At 43.8% G+C, this 23,139-nt stretch overlaps 1 protein-coding gene across 18 annotated transcripts in view; it reads right to left on the reverse strand.

The window, feature by feature from the left end:
- Positions 1–23,139, reverse strand: part of dtna (dystrobrevin, alpha) — a 223,332-nt gene that overhangs the window by 85,587 nt on the left and 114,606 nt on the right. For all 18 annotated transcript variants that reach the window (XM_055634132.1, XM_055634128.1, XM_055634137.1 and 15 more), the window contains 2 exons: positions 21,965–22,119; positions 3,767–3,872 (listed from right to left, as the gene is read on the reverse strand). In XM_055634132.1, the coding sequence (XP_055490107.1) occupies positions 3,767–3,872; positions 21,965–22,119 (261 nt within the window). The remainder of the gene's footprint in view (positions 1–3,766; positions 3,873–21,964; positions 22,120–23,139) is intronic.

Here is a 23,139-nt window from a genome sequence, read left to right on the forward strand (position 1 = left end):
GGAAAATTGGCCACCGAATAGTGGAGAGTGAAGACAACCTCTTTCGATCTCCTTCGACCTCCCTTCGACTATGTTGAAGACTATCTACGACTACCGTCGACTACCCTCGATTACCTACGAATAACATGGCGACCTACTACGACCTACCTTGACTAAACATACGAGTAAAAAAAGTATCGATTTTTTCCATGGCGACCTTTTTTTACTCGCGACCTACTGAGGCCTTGAGTAGGCTACTCTCGAGCATGAAGGAGAGTTACAAAGACCTCCTAGGACCTCGTGTCGACCAAGCTGCGAGTATGAGGAGGGCAAACTTGCCAAAACTCGCGGATTAGGTCGCCGCAGTGGGACAGCCCCTTAACTCCAGCATTTTGTGACTATCGTTGGTATAAACCAGCATCTGCAGTTTCTTGTTATTACATTTGGGATTTGAGCATGTTGTGTTACATAAAACTTTGTGGAGTGTTGAGTATGATACAAAATGTGTTTGCTCTGAAGGAGCCCTGATTCTCCATTAAAGCAAAAACAGCAATCCTGAGTCATAATATAATTTTTTTTAAATAAGTGTTTGAAAATGTCACAAAATATTCCTGCACATATGGACACTCCTATTAACCACAAAACCCAACTAAGTACGATAGAAGGTACACAAAATTGCTGGAGAAACTCAGCGGGTGCAGCAGCATCTATGGAGCGAAGGAAATAGGCGACGTTTAGGGCCGAAACCCTTCAGTACGATAGAGACTCCTAAAAGAAAAATCCTAATTAACCAAAGAAAGTGCCAAATGCCCTCAGTGTGGTGGTGCAGGTACTGCTGTACCATTCAATTTATAGGCCTAAATTATCTTGGCAATTAATCAAGCAATTGACTGGTTTTCCTAACTTAAGTCAGGAAGTTTGGGACCATAAGGTACATAAATGCATAAATCCTGAAACTTCCTGACCGACTTCCAGTGGTTTCTCAGCAGCTGAAAAAACAGCTGTCTAAATTTTGACCAAATTACACCTGGTATAGGTTCTGCAATGTCACTTATTCCAACAGAGTGAATATCTCTGAGAGAGAAAAGCAAGATGCAGGTCATTTACATTTCTGTCATTAAGTTGTATTAATTGCAAATATCAAATGTTTTATGTGTTTGGTGGTATTTGTTTTTCAATTAGTTTATATATTTATAAAATAATTGTAATGGTATGATTAATCATTTTTAATGTTGTTAAAGATCAGAAACATTGAGAAATATTCAATGCAGCATGTTCATCCTTGGAGCAGGACCTAGCTGGCTGCAAAAGTAATTCTGTGGGATTTACGATCATCAGTGCAAGCCTCATCCATCAGGTTAGAGATGGCTTTATTCAGGAATTTTGTGCTGGGTGTTCCACTCAAAGTACAAGAGGCGAGCAACAAGTACGGACAACTCACTGCACCCAAAAAGCACTAGTAGAGGGAAGTGTAAACATTTACGAGACAGATGGAATGTATTTGTCATTATTGCTGCCCTGTTAGCCCCAGATTCTGAACCAGACGGCCATCCAGCCAACGTTATTGCTACCTTGCTGCTACTGTTAATAGATCGTGGCAGATTTTAATTACGCGGCAACTGATCAGTGAAGTAACTGGCTAATTGCAAGGCACCTCCAGCAACAAAATGTCAAGGGCATGTTTCGCTTGAAGACTGAACTGGCCAACTGCGAAGTAGATCTATGGTCGAAGAGGTTGAATTGAAGAAGCATCGGGTATTCAAGTAGACCAGAGGGTTTCAACATTCTTCAGTATTGGGAACGAGGTGGGCAAGCACTCTTTTTTAGGGTCAATTTTATATTGTAGATCCTTGCTGAGCAAAGAATCATTTATCAAGTAGAAAATGGGTCATTCAGGATATTGCCATTCTGGTGCTGAACTGTCACTCTTCAAAGATGTTTGAAATTTCGTACCCAATGAAAGAACTGAATGGGGAGAATGCATGCATCGGGCGAATGGAGCGCAGGCAGATGAGGAGTGATCTTATAGATGTGTATGAAATCATGAGGGGAATAGATGGGATGAATGCACAGCATAATTTACCCAGATCAAGAACCTGAGGACCTAGGTATAAGGTGAGAGGGTAAAGATATAATAGGAAACTGAGGGACGACTTTTTCACACAAACAGTGGTGGGTATATGGAACAAGCTGCCAGAGGAGGTAGTTGAGGCAGGTACTATAACAACATGTAAAAGACATTTAGCCAGGTACATGAATAGAAAGGTTTAGAGAGGTATGAGCCAAACGCAGGCAGGTGGTGCTAGTGTAGATGGGGCAACTTGGGCCAAAGAGCATGTTTCTGTGATGTGTGACTATGATTCTAACCGTGTGAGAAACAGTTAATACTGTATTTCACCTTAAAGACACCTGGTCAGACAGTGGGGGAACAAGACAATATTAAGCTGAACGGAGGGGAGCAAATGTGAAATATATCTGAAACACTAAAGGGCCTGTTCCACGAGCATGCGACTGCATGCGGCGAGCGCAACCAAACCTGAAGCGGGGGCCGTGCGGAGGTCGAGTGAATGACGTGAAGTTCGTGCGAAGTTCGCGGGAAGTTCGTGCGTGACGTACGGCGTCAAGACGCTGCGTCCGGCCTCGAGACGCCGCATATGCTCGTCGAAACGGTGCGTATGGCGTCGTGACGGCTGCGGGCCGGCAGGCCGTTGCCGCGCGGAATTTTTGAACGCTGTCAGTTTTTTGGAGCCCTGCGCAATGTCGGGATCAGCCCCGCACAACTCCATACGGCTCAGGCGATCGAAGTGGGAATGGCCCCGTGTGGCAATACGGCTCAAGCGACCGCATTAGGTCGCGCTTGCCGCATGCAGTCGCATGATCGTGGGACAGGCCCTTAACTCTGTTTCTCTTCCCACAGATGCAACCAGACCTGCTAAGCATTTCTATCGGTTTCGATTTTTATTTTAGATTTTCTGCATTTGCAGGTCCTTTTTTTTTAAATTTTTGAGAGATACAGATTGTTTTGGAAGCGCCCATCAAGAAAATAAAGTTAGAATAGAATAGAATAGTTTCTTTATTGTCATTGTAACATGAGCCATGTACAACGAAATTTAAAAATGTCAGTCAGCCAGTCAGTGCACCATTCAAACATTTCTAAAAGCTAACGATACATACAAGGTAAAATATTAAAAGATAAACAACTAAAATAAATATCACGAAAATAGCACGCATAAACACCCAACCCTCCATCCTTCTGTCGATTTCACAGTGTACCACAGTCCCTTAGTATTTCTCGCCCCTGCGTTCCTTGGCGGCTACATTTAGTGCTTTTATAGCAGTGGGGTAAAAACTGTTTTTTAGTCTGTTCTGGAACAGTTATTTCCAGAGTTATCCAAGGCATTGCAAATGGCCTTAGTTTTCCTTGCTCCTTACTGAGTAAATCCTGTGGAGGAGTGTTTGGAGGAGAACTTGTAATCAAACACTAATGAATCATAAGGCCCTTGTGATCGCTCTGTCTCAGCTCACAAAGGAAGTCTGGCTTCCTGCGTGAATCGGCAAGAAATCCCAATGTCAGGCACTGTCAGGCACTGTTCTAATGAATCCCATGCATCTAGCTGCTGAAATAACATCAGGCTGGGTGAGCAGCCACTTAAATGAGAGAGTTCTCATCGACTGAAAACAATAAAGCACAATTTATATTAACTGGAAATTGGAACATGCACAAACTGAACCATTAGTATCACTATCCCCACAAATAAAATGAATCTGTAAATTGTTGATGACTTACCATTTTCAACATTGGCAAGACGATGCATGAGTGGTAACCAGACAAGACATTGTGGAGGGGGATCAGACATCAAGGTGTCCAGAAAACTGTTTAGTGTCACTTTTTTCTGTAAGGCAAAAAATTAGAAATTGGATTTTGCTTGCGAATGAAAAATTCAGATTCATATTTAAAATTGTGAATGGCAATGAAAACTTGTGCTGTTCCGATTTTAAGTATAACTTCTCAAAAACAAAATAATCTCTTTTCATCCAGCATGTTCAATTTGTTTATGGAATTTGTCAGTATAATCTTGTCAACCTTGGCATTTTCAACCAAAGCTTTTAAATGATGACAAACATAATGCAAATTTAAGAAACGATCTGCAACATAAACCTATTTGCACATTTCATCTGTGCAATGCAGAGATGATTCCTTTAGTAGAAAGATAACAAAAGGTATTGACTTCTTTAACCATGTCCTTTGTTATGTTCTGATCTATTAGTAGGATAGACCTACCAACAGTGGGATACAGTTGGAAGGGTAATGCCATGAGAGTTAGTTTAGTTTAGTTCGGAAACAGATCCTTCAGCCCACCGATTCCGCACCGACAAGTGAGCCCCGCACACCAACACCACCCTACACAAACTAGGAACAATTTACAATTATACCAAGCCAATTAACCAACAACCCAGTACATCTTTGGAATGTGGGAGGAAACCGGAGATCCCGGAGAAAACACACGCAGGTCACGGGGAGAACGTACAAATTCCATACAGACTGCACCCGTAGTCAGGATCGAACCCGGGTGTCTGCCGCTGTAAGGCAGCAACTTTACCGCTGTGCCACCGTTCTTAGTACTGACTCTGCATTTCATGAAACTTCACAACATCACAACCAACTAAATCTCTCACTGATCAGCACTTAGTCTCCTCTCTCCTCTCTCAACTCCTTTGGGTCTGCTCCCCAACGCACCTGTTCCCTACCCGTAGCCCCCACGGGAGGCATGGTCCTCCAACTCAAGCCCAACATTCCCGAACGTAAGATTACAGCACTCCCGTACCTCCCTCAGCAGTGGGCTTTAAAAAAAATTCCAATTACACTTCCCCTGCGTGTTGCAATAGCAAATCGCCCTCCCCCTCCTGCGAGGTGAAAAATCCTGTGTGGCAACATTGTATCGAAATGTGTTGGAAGCTGGCAGGAATTATTTTAATAAAAAATGTGAATCAGAATCTGCTCCCGCAATAGTGTGGCCTCCCAAAAGCAATATTCCACCACTCAGCCGTTCCCCTGTCTCCCTCAGCAGTGGACTTTAAAAAAAATTCCAATTGCACTTTCCCTGCCTGCCATTGAGGTAACAAGCTCAGAGTGTTTATGTCTTGCAACTTTGTATCGAAGTGTGTTGGAAGCTGGGAGGAAAGATTTTAACAGTAAAAATCTTGTTTAAGTTGACATTTTTAAAACTTTAATCGCAAACAACTTGTGAAATATAGGATAAAACTTTCAATGAAGCTGATCACTGCCAGCCGAGGCATTGTAATGTCATCAGTTGAAGCTAGTCTTCAGTGAAGCTGATCACTGCTAGCCGAGCCATTGTGACATCATCAGTTGAAGCTGGTTGTTTGAAATTCAAAGTCTTTTGATTTTTTAAACTTTAATCAGTAATAAGTTGAGAAATAAAGCATAAAATGTTCAGTGAAGGTTATCGCTGCCTAGAGGGGTTAAATGTGAATCAGAATATGTAAAAATGTAATCGTTACCACATAGTTTTTGAAAAGATGTAAAGACTGCCACATATACCCACATATCTACACACACACACAAGATGAGATTTTTAATAAGTATACTAGCCCAAGTGCAAATACACACACATATACGATCAGACGTTTAATAAGTATATGATAAGATGATAAGATATGATGGTATCAGGGTCATTTCAGTATCTAGCTCTAAAGAACTCAGTAATAATACTGACTGAGTGGCCAAACTCAAAAAGATACAGTTGGTACCTTTGCTCCCTCATCAAATGTCTTACAACTAATGCAAGAGTACAAGTATGTGACCTTATCCAACTGATCTATTTTTTAGATGCATCTGTCCATGATATTTGTAAGAATTGCGGTGGTGCGGGCACATCGCGATGCAGGGCTCGAAATTAACGGTTGCCCGTGTGCCACAGACCACTCAAAGCGCCGCCAGGCAACCTAAACACCGGATCATTTTGCCCGGCTTGGCAACCAGATACTGGTTTGTACCGAAGATAGACACAAAAAACTGGAGTAACTCCGCGGGTCTCTGGAGAAAAAGAACGCAACGTTTTGTGTCGGCGGTGACGGCTGTATTGCGTGGGAAAGGTACTAGGTGCGGGGTGACGAAGGGTCGCAGCGAATGACGGGCCCCGAACAGCGACAGCGGCAGCTCCATCTCCTCCTCCACTCGCACCCCGCCTGCCCTGATAAGGGCCGCTGCCTGCAAACCCGCTAACAGCGCTTTAAAAAAAAACCCTCCCGCACGCCGAGGCCGGGAGCAGGGAGGGAGGGAGGGGGAGGCCTTGGCGTGCGGGAGGGTTTGTTTTGAAAGCGGTTTTCGCCATTAGCGGGTCGCGGCTGCTGTGCAGGACCCGTCATTCGCACCGAAACTTCTGAAGCAGTTGCACCAAAGATACTATAGCTATAGGATCTTTGAGCTGCACCGCTCGGCCACCTTGGCTGGCTGAGGAGGGAGGCGGTGGCGAGGAGTTCCCAAGGCAGCGTGGCTATGTGGTCCGAGGAGCGCTGACCTTCCTTCCTCCATACCTCGCCCCCCTTCTCTCTCTCTATTGTACGCCCCTCCCCCTTATCCTGGGACCCCACCTCTACATCCCGCACTGATCCCCATTGCCGACTCCATTCAGTCCTCACTGACATCCCCTGTGCTCCCCTCCACATCTACACCCCCCCAACCTATTCATCCTGCACTGATCACCCTATCCACCTCGCATTAATTCTCCATTCTGCACCGACTGCCTTCTACCCGACTTACCTCCCACAATTGGATTAAGGATTGCAGCATCATGATCTTCACGGAAACATGGCTTAACAATGACGTTCCTGACAGCGCCATCGATTTAACGGGGCGTCATATACTCCGAGCGGACAGAACTAGAGGTGGGAGTCTGTGCATTTATGTAAATAAAGCTTGGCGCACGGACACTACTATCATCGAGATTCACTGCTCAGCCAACCTAGAGTTTCTCATGGTTAAATGCAGACTGTTCTATCTGCCAGAGAGTTTGCTTCCACTGTTGTAACTATAACCATATAACAATTACTGCACGGAAACAGGCCATCTCGGACCTACAAGTCAGTGCCGAACAACTTTTTTCCCTTAGTCCCACCTGCCTGCACTCATACCATAACCCTCCATTCCCTTCTCATCCATATGCCTATCCAATTTATTTTTAAATGATACCATCGAACCTGCCGCCACCACTTCCACTAGAAGCTCATTCCACACCGCTACCACTCTCTGAGTAAAGAAGTTCCCCCTCATGTTACCCCTAAACTTCTGTCCCTTAATTCTGAAGTCATGTCCTCTTGTTTGAATCTTCCCTATTCTCAAAGGGATAAGCTTGTCCACATCAACTCTATCTATCCCTCTCATCATTTTAAAGACCTCTATCAAGTCCCCCCTTAACCTTCTGCGCTCCAGAGAATAAAGACCTAACTTATTCAACCTTTCTCTGTAACTTAGTTGTTGAAACCCAGGCAACATTCTAGTAAATCTCCTCTGTACTCTCTCTATTTTGTTGACATCCATCCTATAATTGGGCGACCAAAATTGTACACCATACTCCAGATTTGGTCTCACCAATGCCTTGTACAATTTTAACATTACATCCCAGCTTCTATACTTAATGCTCTGATTTATAAAGGCTAGCATACCAAAAGCTTTCTTTACCACCCTATCTATATGAGATTCCACCTTCAAGGAACTATGCACGGTTATTCCCAGATCCCTCTGTTCAACTGTATTCTTCAATTCCCTACCATTTACCATGTACGTCCTATTTTGATTTGTCCTGCCAAGGTGTAGCACCTCACATTTATCAGCATTAAACTCCATCTGCCATCTTTCAGCCCATTTTTCCAAATGGCCTAACTCACTCTGTAGACTTTCGAAATCCTCTTCATTATCCACAACACCCCCTATCTTGGTATCATCTGCATACTTACTAATCCAATTTACCACCCCTTCATCCAGATCATTGATGTACATGACAAACAACAAAGGACCCAACACAGATCCCTGAGGCACCCCACTAGTCACCTGCCTCCAACCCGACAAACAGCCATCCACCATTACCCTCTGGCTTCTCCCATTCAGCCACTGTTGAATCCATCTTGCTATTCCGGCATTTATACCCAACAGTTTAACCTTCTTAACCAACCTTCCATGAGGAACCTTGTCAAAGGCCTTACTAAAGTCCATATAGACAACATTCACTGCTTTAACCTCGTCAATTTCCCTAGTAACCTCTTCAAAAAATTCAAGAAGATTAGTCAAACATGACCTTCCAGGCACAAATCCATGTTGACTGTTCCTAATCAGACCCTGTTTATCCAGATGCTTATATATATTATCTCTAAGTATCTTTTCCATTAATTTGCCCACCACTGAAGTCAAACTAACAGACCTATAATTGCTAGGTTTACTCTTAGAACCCTTTTTAAACAATGGAACAACATGCGCAGTACGCCAATCCTCGGGGACTATTCCCGTTTCTAATGACATTTGAAATATTTCTGTCATAGCCCCGGCTATTTCTACAGTAACTTCCCTCAATGTCCTAGGGAATATCCTGTCAGGACCTGGAGACTTATCCACTTTTATATTTTTCAAAAGTGTCAGTACTTCTTTTACTTTGAAACTCATAGTATCCATAGCTACTCTACTCGTTTCCCTTACCTCACATAATTCAATATCCTTCTCCTTGGTGAATACCGAAGAAAAGAAATTGTTCAATATCTCCCCCATCTCTTTTGGCTCTGCAGATAGCTGCGCACTCTGTCTCTCCAATGGACCAATTTTATCCCTCGTTATCCTTTTGCTATTAATATAGCTGTAGAAACTGCAGCCTATATTCCTCCGGATGCTAATGCTAAGCTTGCAATGAAAGACCTGCATACTGCCATTAGCAAACAACAGACTCACAACCCCAAGGCAGCCTTCATTGTTGCGGGTGACTTCAATCACTCCAACTTGAAGACTGTACTCCCCAAATTCCACCAACATGTCTCCTTCGCCACTAGAGGAGACAAGATACTGGACCAGGTTTATACAAACATGGCTGAAGCCTATAAAGCCGTCCCCCAACCCCACCTTGGACAGTCTGATCACCTCTCATTGTTCCTGCTCTCAAAGTACTCTCCACTCATCAGACGTGTTAAACCCACAGTGAGGACTGTTCTGGACTTTATAAACTCCACCATCAACAGTGTCACCTCCCTCAAACGGATGACCACATTCCCGAATCAGAAGCCATGGATGAACAGCGAGGTCAGGCTACTGCTGACACCGCTTTCAGGTCAGGCGATGCTCGAGCCTACAGTTCATCCAGGGCTAACCTGAAGAGGGGCATCAAGAAGGCCAAGCACAGCTACAAGCTAAGGATCGAGCAGCACTTCAAGAACAACTCCGACCCCCGACGCATGTGGCAAGGCATACAGGCCATCACGGACTATAGACCCACCAACACCACCCCCACATCCAGGGACGCCTCCTTCCTTGAGGAGCTTAACCACTTTTATAGCCGCTTTGACAGGGACAATCAAGAGATGGCCATCAAGGCTGTGCTCCCTGCTGATCATCAACCCCTCACACTCACCCCCATCGACGTGTATGCAGCACTGAGCAGGATTAATGCACAAAAGGCTGCTGGCCCTGACGGCATCCCCGGGCACGTCCTCAGGGCCTGTGCTGCGCAGCTGACAGACGTCTGCACTGACATCTTCAACCTGTCACTTGCCCAAGCAGTTGTCCCCATGTGCTTTAAAACCACCTCCACCCCATGTGCCAAAACACTCCATTGCGGCGAGCCTCAACGACTTCCGCCCAGTTGCACTTACTCCCATCATCACCAAGTGCTTCGAGAGGCTGGTCCTGGCACACCTCAAAGGCTGCCTACCTCCCACACTGGATCCCTACCAGTTCACCTACCGCAGAACAGGAGCACGGAGAATACCATCTCCACGGCACTTCACTCCGCCCTCCCCCACCTCGACAACAGAGACACCTACGTAAGAATGCTGTTCATTGACTTTAGCTCAGCATTCAACACCATTATACCCTCTAAACTGATCACCAAACTCAACGACCTGGGCATCGACCCCTCCCTCTGCAACTGGATACTGGACTTTCTAACCAACAGACCCCAGTCTGTTAGGTTAGACAATGTCACCTCCTCAACCCTCACCCTAAACACTGGCGTTCCACAGGGCTGTGTGCTGAGCCCTCTCCTCTACTCCCTCTTCACCTACGACTGCACACCTGTACATGGTACTAACACCATCATCAAATATGCAGATGATACCACAGTGATTGGCCTCATCAGTGACAATGATGAGTCAGCCTAAAGGGAGGAGGTCCAGCTCCTAGCAGCATGGGTGCACTGACAACAACCTGGCCCTTAACACCAAGAAGACCAAGGAGCTAATTGTGGACTACAGAAGGTCCAGGGGTGGCACGCACACCCCCATCCATATTAACGAGATGGAGGTGGAACGTGTTTCCAGGTTCAGGTTTCTGGGGGTCAACATCTCAGATGACCTCTCTTGGACCCACAATACCTCAACACTGATTAAGAAGGCTCACCAGCGTCTCTTCGTTCTGAGGAGACTAAAGAAGGTCCATCTGTCTCCTCAGATTCTGATGAACTTCTACCGCTGCGCCATCGAGAGCATCCTTACCAACTGAATCACAGTATGGTATGGCAACTGCTCTGTCTCCGACTGGAAAGCACTGCAGAGGGTGGTGAAAATTGCCCAACGCATCACCGGTTCCCGTCCAGAGCAGGCGATGTCTGCGAAGGGCACGCAGCATCGTCAAGGACTGCTCTCACCCCAACCACAGATTGTTTACCCTTCTCCCATCTGGGAGGCGCTACAGGTCTCTCCGTTCCCGGACCAGCAGGTTCAGGAACAGCTTCTTCCCTGCGGCTATTACACAACTTAACTCTACGCCTTGGTGATTGCCAGTCATCCCACCCCCTCTCTCGGACACTCCTTCCCCCATTGACTGATCTCCCCCCCCCCCAGAAATTGCACTACTGCTACTGTATATACATATATATATATATATATATTTACTGTTCCATTATTCTGTGTTCGCACTTCTGGGTGAGATGCTAACTGCATTTCATTGTCTCTGTACTTGTACACTACACAATGACAATAAAGTTTTGAATCTGAATCTGAATCTGAAAATGCCATAATCCATGAAGGCAAACCCCCCTTATTACACTGAGAATGACCTTCATTTTGTTGTACGGCACGAACATTGTACTAAAGTAGACAGATTAACAACAACTAGCAGATCAAAACAGAAACATAGAAAATAGGTGCTAGGCGGTATGAATTTCCTGAAACAACAAAAAAATGTTGTCCTCTACCATTAAACCAGGCTGCCAATCCAGGTGCAATGAGGAGTGAAGAGCAGCAAACCAGTATGCGCGATCGAAAATGAGGTGCCAACCTTATGAAGCCATCTGTATAGGACTACATGAATGCAAAACACTGAAGTTGCTTGCTATAAATAGTGCAATGGATCAGAATTGTGCACAATATTCTATGTGCAGTCTAACCAACTGCAGCTGCAACATGACACCATTAATGTTGAACTGCAACATGGCACCTCGACTCTTCTACCCAATGTCTCCGTCTATGAAGGCAACAATCTTTTTCATTATCCTATCTACGTGTGTCACATATGCAGGGAACTATAGACTCGTACCATAAGGTTCTTTGTACCTTAACACTTCCAGGTCCTTGCCATTTAGTCTCATGAGCTCTAGATTTTCACCCTCTGAAGTGCATTACCTCACACTTGTCTGGACTAATTTTTGTCTGTCAGTTTCATTTAACTTTCCAGCTAATATATGGCCCACTGGATCCTTAGACAGTCTTCTTTATTTATGAGTCCACCAATTTTTGTCATCTGCAAACTTACAAATCAAACATTCTCATCCAACTCATTTATATTTTGCTAACAACAGTAGTCCTTGCATCGTTACCTGCTGCACAATACTTGTTATAGATTGACAGTCAGAAAAATACCCATCCACCACTAGGCTGTCTCCCATCACCAAGCCAAATTTGGATCAAGTTTACCACACATCCCAGATCTCTTGTGCCTAATCCTTCTCAGCAGCCAATCACACAAAATCTTATCAACTACATGTAAAACCACATCTACCACTTTCACTTCATCAATTTTCCTTGTTACCATCACAACTCAATCAGATTTGTGACACATGATCCTTCCTGCACTAAACAGACTCCTCCTAATCAGGGAATATAAATCTTGGTCCTCAGAATCTTCTCCAACAACTTCCCTACCACTGGTATCAGGCTCACCAGCCTGCCGTTTCCAGTCCTATCCCTACTGCACTATTTGAACTAGGAAACAATATGGCTCCCCCTCAGACTTCTGGTAGTTCAGCTGTGGCTAAGAGCTCCAGGAATCTCTTGGACTGATTGAGTGAGATCCTGAGGATCATCCACTCTGCAGGAAGAGCACGGTTTCTAGGGTTATATTCTCAGAGTTTCACCCTGTGACACAAGTTAGTGAGTATAAGAAGATGGGCCAAATCAACCCATGGCTTCAGGTTTTTGGATCGTTGGGAAATCTTCTGAGGCAGGTTGACCGGGACAAGGACTGAATGCCCCTGAACTGGAGGTGGACTAATATTCTTGAAAGATTTGTTCATTTACAGCACAGAAGATATATGGTACGCTTGCCTTCAATGGTCGCATCATTGATTGCAAGAGTCATGACATTATGATACGGCTCTACAAGACTTTTGTTAGGCCACATTTGGAGTAATGCATGCAGTTATCTTCGCTCCATGAATAAACTTTTGGATCGACACATGGATATGCAGGGAATAGAGGGATATGGATCAGGTACAGGCAGAGACAAATTGTTTATCTTGGCATCATGTTCAGCACAGACATTGTGGGCCAAAGGGTCTGTTCCTGTGCTGAGGTTTTAAATTAATGAGGTGGGGATTGGGGGGTGGTGAGACCCGGAAGGGCAATACAGCAGATAGAGAGGCTGACTCGTATGTAAGACCAAGAACACCTCTTAACCAGAAGTGTCTCGACCCGAAATTTCACCCATTCCTTCTTTCCAGAGATGCTACTTGTCCCGCTGAGTTATTCCAGAATTTTGTGTCTACCCAGATATTAACCAATGGTATGTGTAGGCAGAGACAAGAAATGAAGCAAGAGGGGGAAATATAGGGTTAACTGCATTTATTTTATTGCAGGAAGCCTCAGCGACTGTGGGGAAAATTATCAGTAAATGGTGTGGTCAGGTGTCAGCAGTCAGTGGATAAGGATAATCAAAGATTGGCGGGATCTTGGCTGGATCATGAAGGAAAATACAAATGGGATAGGGTGTAGTGGGGAGAATAAACATACCTTGCAATTCCAATTGGTGGGCTGACACTAGCTCAGAGGGATGCCTTTTATATGGGGCTCCTGCAAAGGCAGTAGTGCAATAAAACATAGCAAACTGATCAAAATGTAAAATGAAAACTAAAGAGAATGAATGGAATAGCAAACCAAATTCACAACTGGAAGCAAAAGGTGATGTTGGCAACTGTTTTTGCCACTGTAGGTAATTGCTATGAGGTACCATGTTGCTCAGACTCAGCCCCTTAGTTTTTGTATATAGGGGCCACATAATTCATACAACACATTGCCACATAGTTTACAAGGAGGAGTAAATTCTTAGGCTGCAGGATAGATGGCCTGGTCAATTGGTCAGAAATGCAGAGAAGAATTTCAGAGAAACTTGGTCATGCATTTGGGATATTGGAACTTACTGCAGAAAGAGACAGTGCTGCGCAACTATCTTCTGAGAAGGGAAATGTTTCCATAACTCTCATTTCAATCTTCCCAATTTCATTTTGTTCACAAATACTCAAAGCTTCACATTTTGTAGCAAGAACAAATCCAAAGTTTCCATCCTGCTCCTTTATCACTGCTTTCAGAGTACAAGGACCGTATTAAAGAGGGAGAGCCAAAAACTATTCACAACTGTTGTTGACATGGAGCTTGCACGTTGTCTTTTGGATTTTTTCCAGGTGCTCTGGTTTTCTCAGGCATTCCAAAGACGTGTAGGTTGGTAGGTTAATTGGCCACCGTAAATTGTTCTTTGTGTGTAGATGAGTGATAGAATCTGGGAGAGGTGATGGGAATGTGGAGAGAATATGTTGCAAGGAAAATAAGTGGGGGAAAAGGAGATGGCACAGTCGTGATGGAACAAATGGTCTACTTTTATGTTATAAGGAAATAAGGAAATATTATGCAAAATGTCAAAATATTTCCTTTTTCCTGCAACTGTTGTTTCGCACTGTCTGAAATAATAATTGCCAGTCCTGGAAATGTTTAATAATCGGAGCAACGTGAACCATTGGAAAATTTGAAAAAATGCCAAAAGATATCCATTGCTCATAGTTTCCATATTTTCGTCAACTACCAAACATTCATAGAGTCATTATGCTATACAGTACGGAAACAGACGATCGTCCCGTGACGGGTAGAGAGCAAAGATCCTATAGCGGTATCAACAGCCGTTGATAACTGCCAGCTGACAACAGCCGTTCAAAGCCGCTAAGGCAAGACGCGTTCGCCCAGGAGCGAGCGTTGACAGCAAAGAAGCACCGGCTTCTGACTCTCTGGAAACCCACAGCTGGGAGGGGCGGGACTTCACGAGCTGCGCCAGCAGTGAGGAAAAGGTTCAGCGCGAGAGGCGCCGCTGATCCGAGATCTGCAGAAGAAAGATCCTATCGCGGAACAGAGATGTAGAATATTGTTCTGCAGAACTTTCTCGATCTTTCTGCGCCTTTAAACCACAGCGGCGGGGGGACGGGACCAGGTGGGCCTTGATTGGTGGGCATGTGGCTATTGTAAACAATTTTATTCAAAATCTGGGGAAATAATTGACCAAATTTAGAGAGGAGTGCATTTATGCAGTCGTAAGTTAAATCTCTACCGAAATTGTAAAAATCTCTGCGTTTGTGCGTCTGGTTTTCGAGGAGATGTGTTTCAAATGCAAAATGCTGTACACCCACACACACAGAGTTTTAATAGATATATGATAAAATGCTGGAGTAACTCAGTGGGACAGGCAGCATCTCTAGAGAGAAGGAATGGGTGACGTTTCTGGTTGAGACCCTTCTTCCTATCTATATCTGTCCAAATGTCTTTTGAAAGTCATAATTGTGTCTGCTTCTGTGGCTTTCTCTGGCAGCTCGTTTCAAATTCAGACTACTCTCTGAATGAAAAAAGCTGCCCAAGGTCCTTCTTAAATTTCTCCCCTCTCACTTCAAGCCTGGGCCCTCCGACATTCTTTAATACGATTAAGTTATAAAGATGATGTTGAATAATGTTCAGTTGATGGAAACGATGCCAAATCAGTTTGGGCACTGCTTTGTTGGATTTGCTTTGTTTCCACAAGCAGCATAAAAAAGACTTGAGTCAATCAGCTGATCTGGTTTTCAGCAACAATAACCTTATTAGGGCAAATTATTTGGTTTTCAAGATTCCTTACATTACTCAAAGATCTTCCAGTGTGTTGTTCAAACTGAGGCGTAGGACTTGATAATTCTTCATTTCCCCATTTCATACTCGAACCCTTTCCTCTTTTTCCACAACCATTCATTTTCCAACTTTACCACTTTCCTCTTTCATAATTCAATATCCACAACCCTTCCTCCCTTCAATATCCACAGCCCTTCCTCCCTTCAATATCCACAACCCTTCCTCCCTTCAATATCCACAACCCTTCCCAATTTGCTGCTTCTATCCTTTCCCCATATTTTACTTTGTCACCTCGATCCAATTTATCCCATGGTTCTTTCATCTCTCACTTTCTTCCCCTTCATCAGCTATCATTCCCATTTACACACTCCCTCATGATTGGCTCCATCAGCACTTCATTCTTCCTCAGTTAAGTAGCCAATATAATCAAGGATCATTCACTTCTGGTTATTCTCCCCTCTCCTATCGCGCAGGAGACACAAAATCTTGAAAGCACATCCCACCAAATTCAAGAACAGTTTGTCCCTTGCTGTTATCAGACCTCTCGTATGCCAAGGATAAATGCCCCATCTTTCAATCTACCTTGTGGTAGCCATTGTATTCTTTTACCTGCACTTTCTTTTATTTTCTCTTTTGAATTACCAGGTGCATTCGTGTATGCTATGATTTGCCTGACTAGCACGCAAAACTAAATTTTAGGTTGTATCTTGGTACACATGATAATAAACCAATACCAAACAGGAGGTGCTGAGGAGATCTGAGGAACAGTGACAAGAAGGCTAGCGTTAAAATATAACAATATAAACATTGATTAACTTGCAATTACAAAACAGTCTTTATCTTTAGACTTCTTAGGGTGTTATCTGTATGGAGTTTGTATGTTCTCCCTTTGACTGTGTGGGTTTTCTCCAGGTGCTCCGGTTTCCTCCCACATTGCAAACACGTTCAGATTTGTGGGTTAATTGACTTCTTTAAATTGCCCCTTGTGTGTGTGATGCGAAACTGAGATAATATAGAATCAGTGTGAACGGGTGATCTTTGGTCAGCATGGTGGGCCACAGGGTCTGTGTCCATACTGTATCTCCAAAACTAAAACAAAACTAAACACACTACTGGTCACAGGCCTTCAATCTATAAAAACAATCCTACACTACCACCCCCAAATTCCTTCCATTAAGCTAATTTTGTATCTTATTGGATGGCTCACCCTAGATCCCACATGATGTTACCTTCTGGACTAGCCTATCATGGAAGACCTTATCAAAGACCTTGCAGAAGCCAATATAGACATCTGCTGCCCTGCTCTCATTAATCCTCTGCCACTTCTTCAAAAAACAATCAAATTTGTGAGACATGATTTATCATGGACAAAGCCATGTTCACTATCCTTGCCTTTCCAAGTGCTGGTGGATCTTGACCCTTCAGTAAATGTCCTGTTTGTTTTTCTCTGAACCTCTCTTTATTTGCAATAGCTTTGAACATTATTTTGCTTCTCTGCATTTTCAACCTTGGTTCACAACCTAAGTTCATAAATTATAGGATTAGGCCATTTGGCCCATCAAGTTTACTCCGACATTAAATCATGGCTGAGTATTTTCCCCTCTCAACCCCATTCTCCTGCCTTCCTTTCCCTTCTCTGCTGATTAATTTGTCTTCAGGCTCTTTCTACCTTTTGTTGTCCATCATGGAATCAAGGGATATGGGGAGAAAGCAGGAATGGAATACTGATTTTGGATTGAATGGCAGTACTGGTTCGAAGGGCTGAATGCTCCTGCACCTGTTTTCTATGTTTCTATCATTTGGTGTCACAGTTGGGCGTAAACATCAGGAGTACAGTGTATAGTTACGTCTGTATTGTGAGTTTGGTGCCTTGCATTGACAACAATGATCACGCCAAGTTATTTGGCTGAAATCCTTACGTTTCGGTTAAGGCCTCGAGCCACAAAGTGCCAGACAGGGAGAAATTAACCGAGGTTTGGCGTACATGAGCTGAAGATACAATGGTAGGCATTAAGAATGTGCAGATGCTTTAGATGTTGAACAGTTCACGGGAAAGTTAATGTCATTTCAACGTTGAGAAGTTCTTGAGCTGATTGTTTCTGCTAACATCTGCAAGTTATTTTGGTGGTCAGTGATAACCACAAACAACACTACTTCCACTAATTTATCTTCTAATAACATAATAGGAAATAAAAATGTGTACATTTTTATTTTCTATTACGATATTAAAAGATAAGTTGGTGGAAGTAGAGTTGTTTGTGGTTATCACTGACCTCTGAAATATTTGGGAGCTTCTTTGGAGTGATTCAGATCATGGAAAAAAATATTCTGGGAGCTGCTGGGCTAAATACAATAGCATATGTATAGCAAGGATCTGCCTACATTTTGTGACGTTATACAATCACCTGGCGGATGGGTGCTGGAAAGAGACCAAATAAATACAGCCCATTTTTAATCTATCTATGGGCAAATAATCTTTTCACACAAATTCAAAATAAAACAAAAATCATGTGTAGAGAGATAGAACAACATTATAAGAAGGTAGATAAAATTGCTGGTGAAACTCAGCGGGTGAGGCAGCATCTATGGAGCGAAGGAAATAGGTGACGTTTCGGATCGAGACCCTTCTTCAGGCCGGTCAATATTATACTGTAACATTTCAGGGTTCCTTAGTGTCCACATGATTTTCATTCTCCATTGCATTTCCAGGCAACATAATACATGACATTTATCAAATGGAAAGTTGGGCTGAGCATTTACAGATGGAAATTAACCTGATAAGTCTCCTTCTTCTTGCGTATGGCGTGCTCAGCCTAAAGTTGCAGATCAAGTGGCATGAAAAACTACATCTATTTGCTTGTGCACATCGGGTTGATTGCATTAGTCGAAACAGGGTGGACCATGTGAAGGTTGCATACTCATGCATTTTGAGAAGTCGAAAAAGAGCAGGATATATACAGTAGATGGTAGGGGGCTGAGGAATGCAGGTGAACATAGGGACCATGTGAAGTCTATAGTTCCCTGCAAGTGGTAACACAGATAGATAGGGTATGGAAGAAGGATAACAACATACTTGCTTTCGTAGAATATAAAAGTTGTAAAGTTACTGGTTAGACTGTACTTAGAGGATTGTGAGCAGTTCTGATCACCACACCATAGTAAGAAAGTGGTAGAGCTGGAGAGATCACAGAGGAGATTCACGAGGATATAGCCTGGATTTGAGGAATTCAGTTATGGGGAGAGATTGGCTAGACTGGGCTAGCTCTTCCTGGTGTGAAGGAGGCTGAAGGGTGACCTGACAGAGGTATATACAATTATGATGGTCATAGAGAGGGAAATGTGTCAGAATATTTCACCAATGGTAGGGGTTTCAAAAACTAGAGAGCAAAGGTTTAAGGTGAGGAAAGAGATTTAAAGTAGATCTGAGGGACATTTTTAAAGAGATTGTCGCTGATATCTGGAACAAACTACCAGAAGAAGTGATGGAATCAATTACTACGTTTCAGAGACTTTTAGACAGGCACTGGAAGTTGGAAGGATTCAGACCTAATATGGGCAAACAGTATTAGTGCAGGTGGACTTGAAGAATAAGAAGGGCTGGTGATCCAATTTATGTGCTGCACAACTCCATCACTCTGACACACAAAAATGCATTTGCTGAGGAATTTTCAACCTCTGTTTTTTTACAGTTCAACCGGGCTTTACAGAAGCAGCGTCAAACTCCATTCTTTGACATTATTGATGTCTTGACTTCCTATGATCTCAAATAAACGCTCTCAACTTCCAGCAGCAGCAAGACCAAATAGACAAGGAACATTTGTTGTTTCCAGCCTGTCTGAGTCATTCCCAGCTCCTGAGAGCAGGGTCCCAACCCCTTCCCATTACTGCAGCATTCATACATTTCCCTTTAACTAGAAGAGATTTGCTTGCATTGTGATAAAGATTGTTACAAAAATTGCACTTGCTGTACTAGATAATAAAACCTGCAAAACATCAATAAGTGAGTTCGGTATTCCGAAAAACGCAAGGAATCTAGGGCTTTGTCAAAGGTCACTCGCTATAACGAAAAAGCGAATGAAGTGCTGGGTGCACAAACTGTATGTAAATTCTTATCTTTATTTGTGATTTGTGTAAAAAAGTGTAAAATGTATTAATGTGTAAAAATATTAGCGCGGAGAAGAAGAGCCGCCCCGCCGGGCCATCCGACATGACAGCGGAACTCTCCTGCAGACACTTGCCCAATAAAAACCCCTCTCCCGTCCCCCAGACCTTGCCTCCTCTCTCCTGCCATCTATCCTCTTGACTGCCACTCCTTTGCGGGTACCGCTGCTCAGCGATTCCAGTCGCTGCACTGATTGAGGCCGGAGCTCCGGGTCTGTGGAGAATCGCACCTGCCCTCCCCCACAGTGAGTGGGACCCAAATCCCTCAGCATCGTCACAGGTCACAGAGCAACCTCGGCAGGGCTGGTGACCGTCGGTTGCGCCTCTTGTCTTTTCCAACGGCTGTCGGTTGGCCCGTCGGCTCTGGGGCAGTGGTGGGGGAGGGCAGGTGTGATTCGCCCCAGACCCGGAGTTCCAGCCTCAGTCGGTGCAGCGACAGGAATCACTGAGCAGCAGTTCCCGCAAAGGAGCAGCGGTCAAAGAGATAGATGGCAGGAGAGAGGAAGCAGGGACTGGGTAACGGGAGAGGGGCTTCCCCCCCCCCCGCCCCCCCGCTGCATCTGGGGCCGCCACGGGACAGGAATGGGCACGTCTGGCTGCCCTTCTGCATGGACCAGTGGAGAAGGAAGAACTGGTGTCGCTAACTCCAGTAGCAATTCAACAACGCTTGCAGCCCGGCGCAGGAGACCCGGTTCGATACAATGCTTACATTGACCTATGACCTAGGCATGCGCAGTCGGAATACCGAACTCGCTTATTAGAGAACACGGTGCTGAAATTGGTTGTTTCAGAGCAGTGTTCAACTGAGAAACTTGCCAATGTTGTTCTACCAACTCCACAATTGAAACTCTCAACCCTTATGTGACTTTCACATATAGCATTAAAGTAACCTATAATATTCTTTGTACAGATGAAACATATAAAAGCATTTACAATTTAAAGTGTCTATTTTCCAGTGAATATCCTAAAAGAAAAGTACAATCCACATGTTTGGAACATGCAAACAAGCCAAATAGTCTTACCCAAGAACAAGAGCAGGTTGTTCTGCTGTAATGTGTTTCCACAACACAAACTTGATATAACACACGTGAGGAATGCGGGAACATTAGATGCATTGCACCCGGCCAAATTAGTCATAACATGATTTTGATTGTGTACTAGAGAGCTGGTTAAAAGTTACATTGGAAATCAACAAGCAGAAAAAAAAGCTGTCTTGGATTGAAACAGTATACATGGGTAAAAATCTGTTTCCATGCAACCTCAAGCACCATTATCTCCTTGGAACACAGCTACTAGTTTGAACTTGGGCGACCATTGAAAATAACACGCAATTGTTTCTATTGACTCCTGTGCAACAATTTTCTATTAAACAATGAAAAATAAAGCCATTAATTTTTTAGCCTGCAATAACGAAAATAAATGCATTGCTATTGAAAACATTTAGGTTTGAAAATCTTGCAGGAAAATTAACTTTGTTATTGCTAGTCTGAAACTCTAATATTGGTACTCAACTATTGTTATAGCAGAACTAATTCTCATTATAGAATAATGTGCCTTGGTGAGGCATTGGTGAGGCTGCATTTTAGAGCATTATATTCAGTTCTGGGCACGATGTTGTTGGAAAGATGTTGTCAAGCTGGAAAGGGTACAGAGCAGATTTACAAGGATGTTGCTAGGAAGAGGTTGAGTAGGATGGGACTCTATTCCTTGGAATGCAGGAGGATGTGTACAAGATCATGAGAGGAATAGATCGAGTCTCTTGCCCAGAGTAGGCAAATTGAGGACCAGAGGACATACTGTAGGTTTGAGGTGAAGATTTAATGGGAATTTGAGGGGCAATTGTTCCCACACAAAAGGTGGCGGGTGTCGAGGAGATAGTTGAGGCAGGGACTATCCCAACATTTAAGAAACAGTTAGACAGATAGATGGATATGACAGGTTTGGAGGGATATGAACCAAGCCGGGCAGTTGGGACTAGTGTAGCTGGGACATGTTGGCTGGTGTGGGCAAGTTGGGCTGAAGGGCCTGTTTCCACACTGTGTCACTCAATGACTCTAATGCATGATAGTATGTAAGTACAGTATGTGCTCCTGTGCCTCCACATAGCTTTCGCCTTATCGGATATCCATGTCATCAGATTCAAATAGATCACTCACAATGTGTTATAAACAACAAATAAAATAAAAGTAGATTGATATGCATACACTTTGTTCAGCCGGAGATGGAGAGATAAAAAATGTTAATGGATCTTCACCTGCTGGGAAAAGCATGATCTTGATGCTTGCTCCGTGTACCCAAAGGAAGGACCTTCGAATACAGATGTTGGCAACTTTAGCACATCTCGTAGAAACTGATCAAACTTTGCATGTATCATTATTCCATTGGAGTCTGATATTTGGGAGAAAATATCTGAAAGATATTAGAAAAAAATGAAAACCATAAAAGATTTTCCAAACAAGCAACATAAAAAACACTTCTATTAAATTAAGAACATAGAACGAATGGTTCAAAGGCACTTTATTGTCACATGTACCTATATACAGTGAAATTCTTTGTTCGCATATAGTTCAGTGACAATCCTACTATACATTAGGCGCTATCATACTAAGTATGGTAGAGGTACAAGAACAATACAGCACAAGTACAGGCCCTTCAACCCACTATGTTCATGCTGAACATAATGCGAAACAATCTCCTCTGCCTGCAAGTGATCCATATCCCTGCATATACACCCAAAATTAGCTTTGGATTTTAACCACCCAATTGAAAAAAAAACAGCAATGATCGGTCCCACCGTCCCTATCTGAAATACTAAAAATGGGCCTTCACATAACATCATTTGGATTAATTCAGCAAGCTGGTGGTGTGAAACATGATCCTAACTATTGTATTGATGAATTAAAGCAGGAAATAAGTTTAATTTAGTTTAGACTTTAGAGATGCAGCACGGAAACAGGCCCTTTGGCCCAGCGAGTCCACGCCGACCAGCAAATCCCACACATCAAAGGGCCTGTCCCACTTGGGCGTCATTTGCACGATTACGTACGCATGGTGCATGGTGACGTAGGCAGTGACACGTGGTCGCGCGCGGCGCCCCAGAATTTTGGGATGTACAAAATCTTTGCACGCCATCTGCATGACGCGCAAATGACACACAAGTGGGACAGGCCCTTAACTCTCTCTACACACATTAGGGATAATTTACAATTATACCAAGCCAATTAACCTACAAACCTGTACTTCTTTGGAGTTTGGGAGGAAACCGGTGATCCCGGGGAAAACCCACGCAGGTCACGGGGAGAACGTACAAACACTGTGCAGACAGCACCTGTAGTCAGGATCGAACCCGGGTCTCTAGCGCTGTCAGGAGCAGCTCTACCGCTGTGTCATCACGCCGCCAGTTGTAACAGAAGATTTTAATGGCCATGT

This window comes from Leucoraja erinacea, chromosome 4 (assembly GCF_028641065.1).
Source record: "Leucoraja erinacea ecotype New England chromosome 4, Leri_hhj_1, whole genome shotgun sequence".
NCBI lineage: Eukaryota > Metazoa > Chordata > Chondrichthyes > Rajiformes > Rajidae > Leucoraja > Leucoraja erinaceus.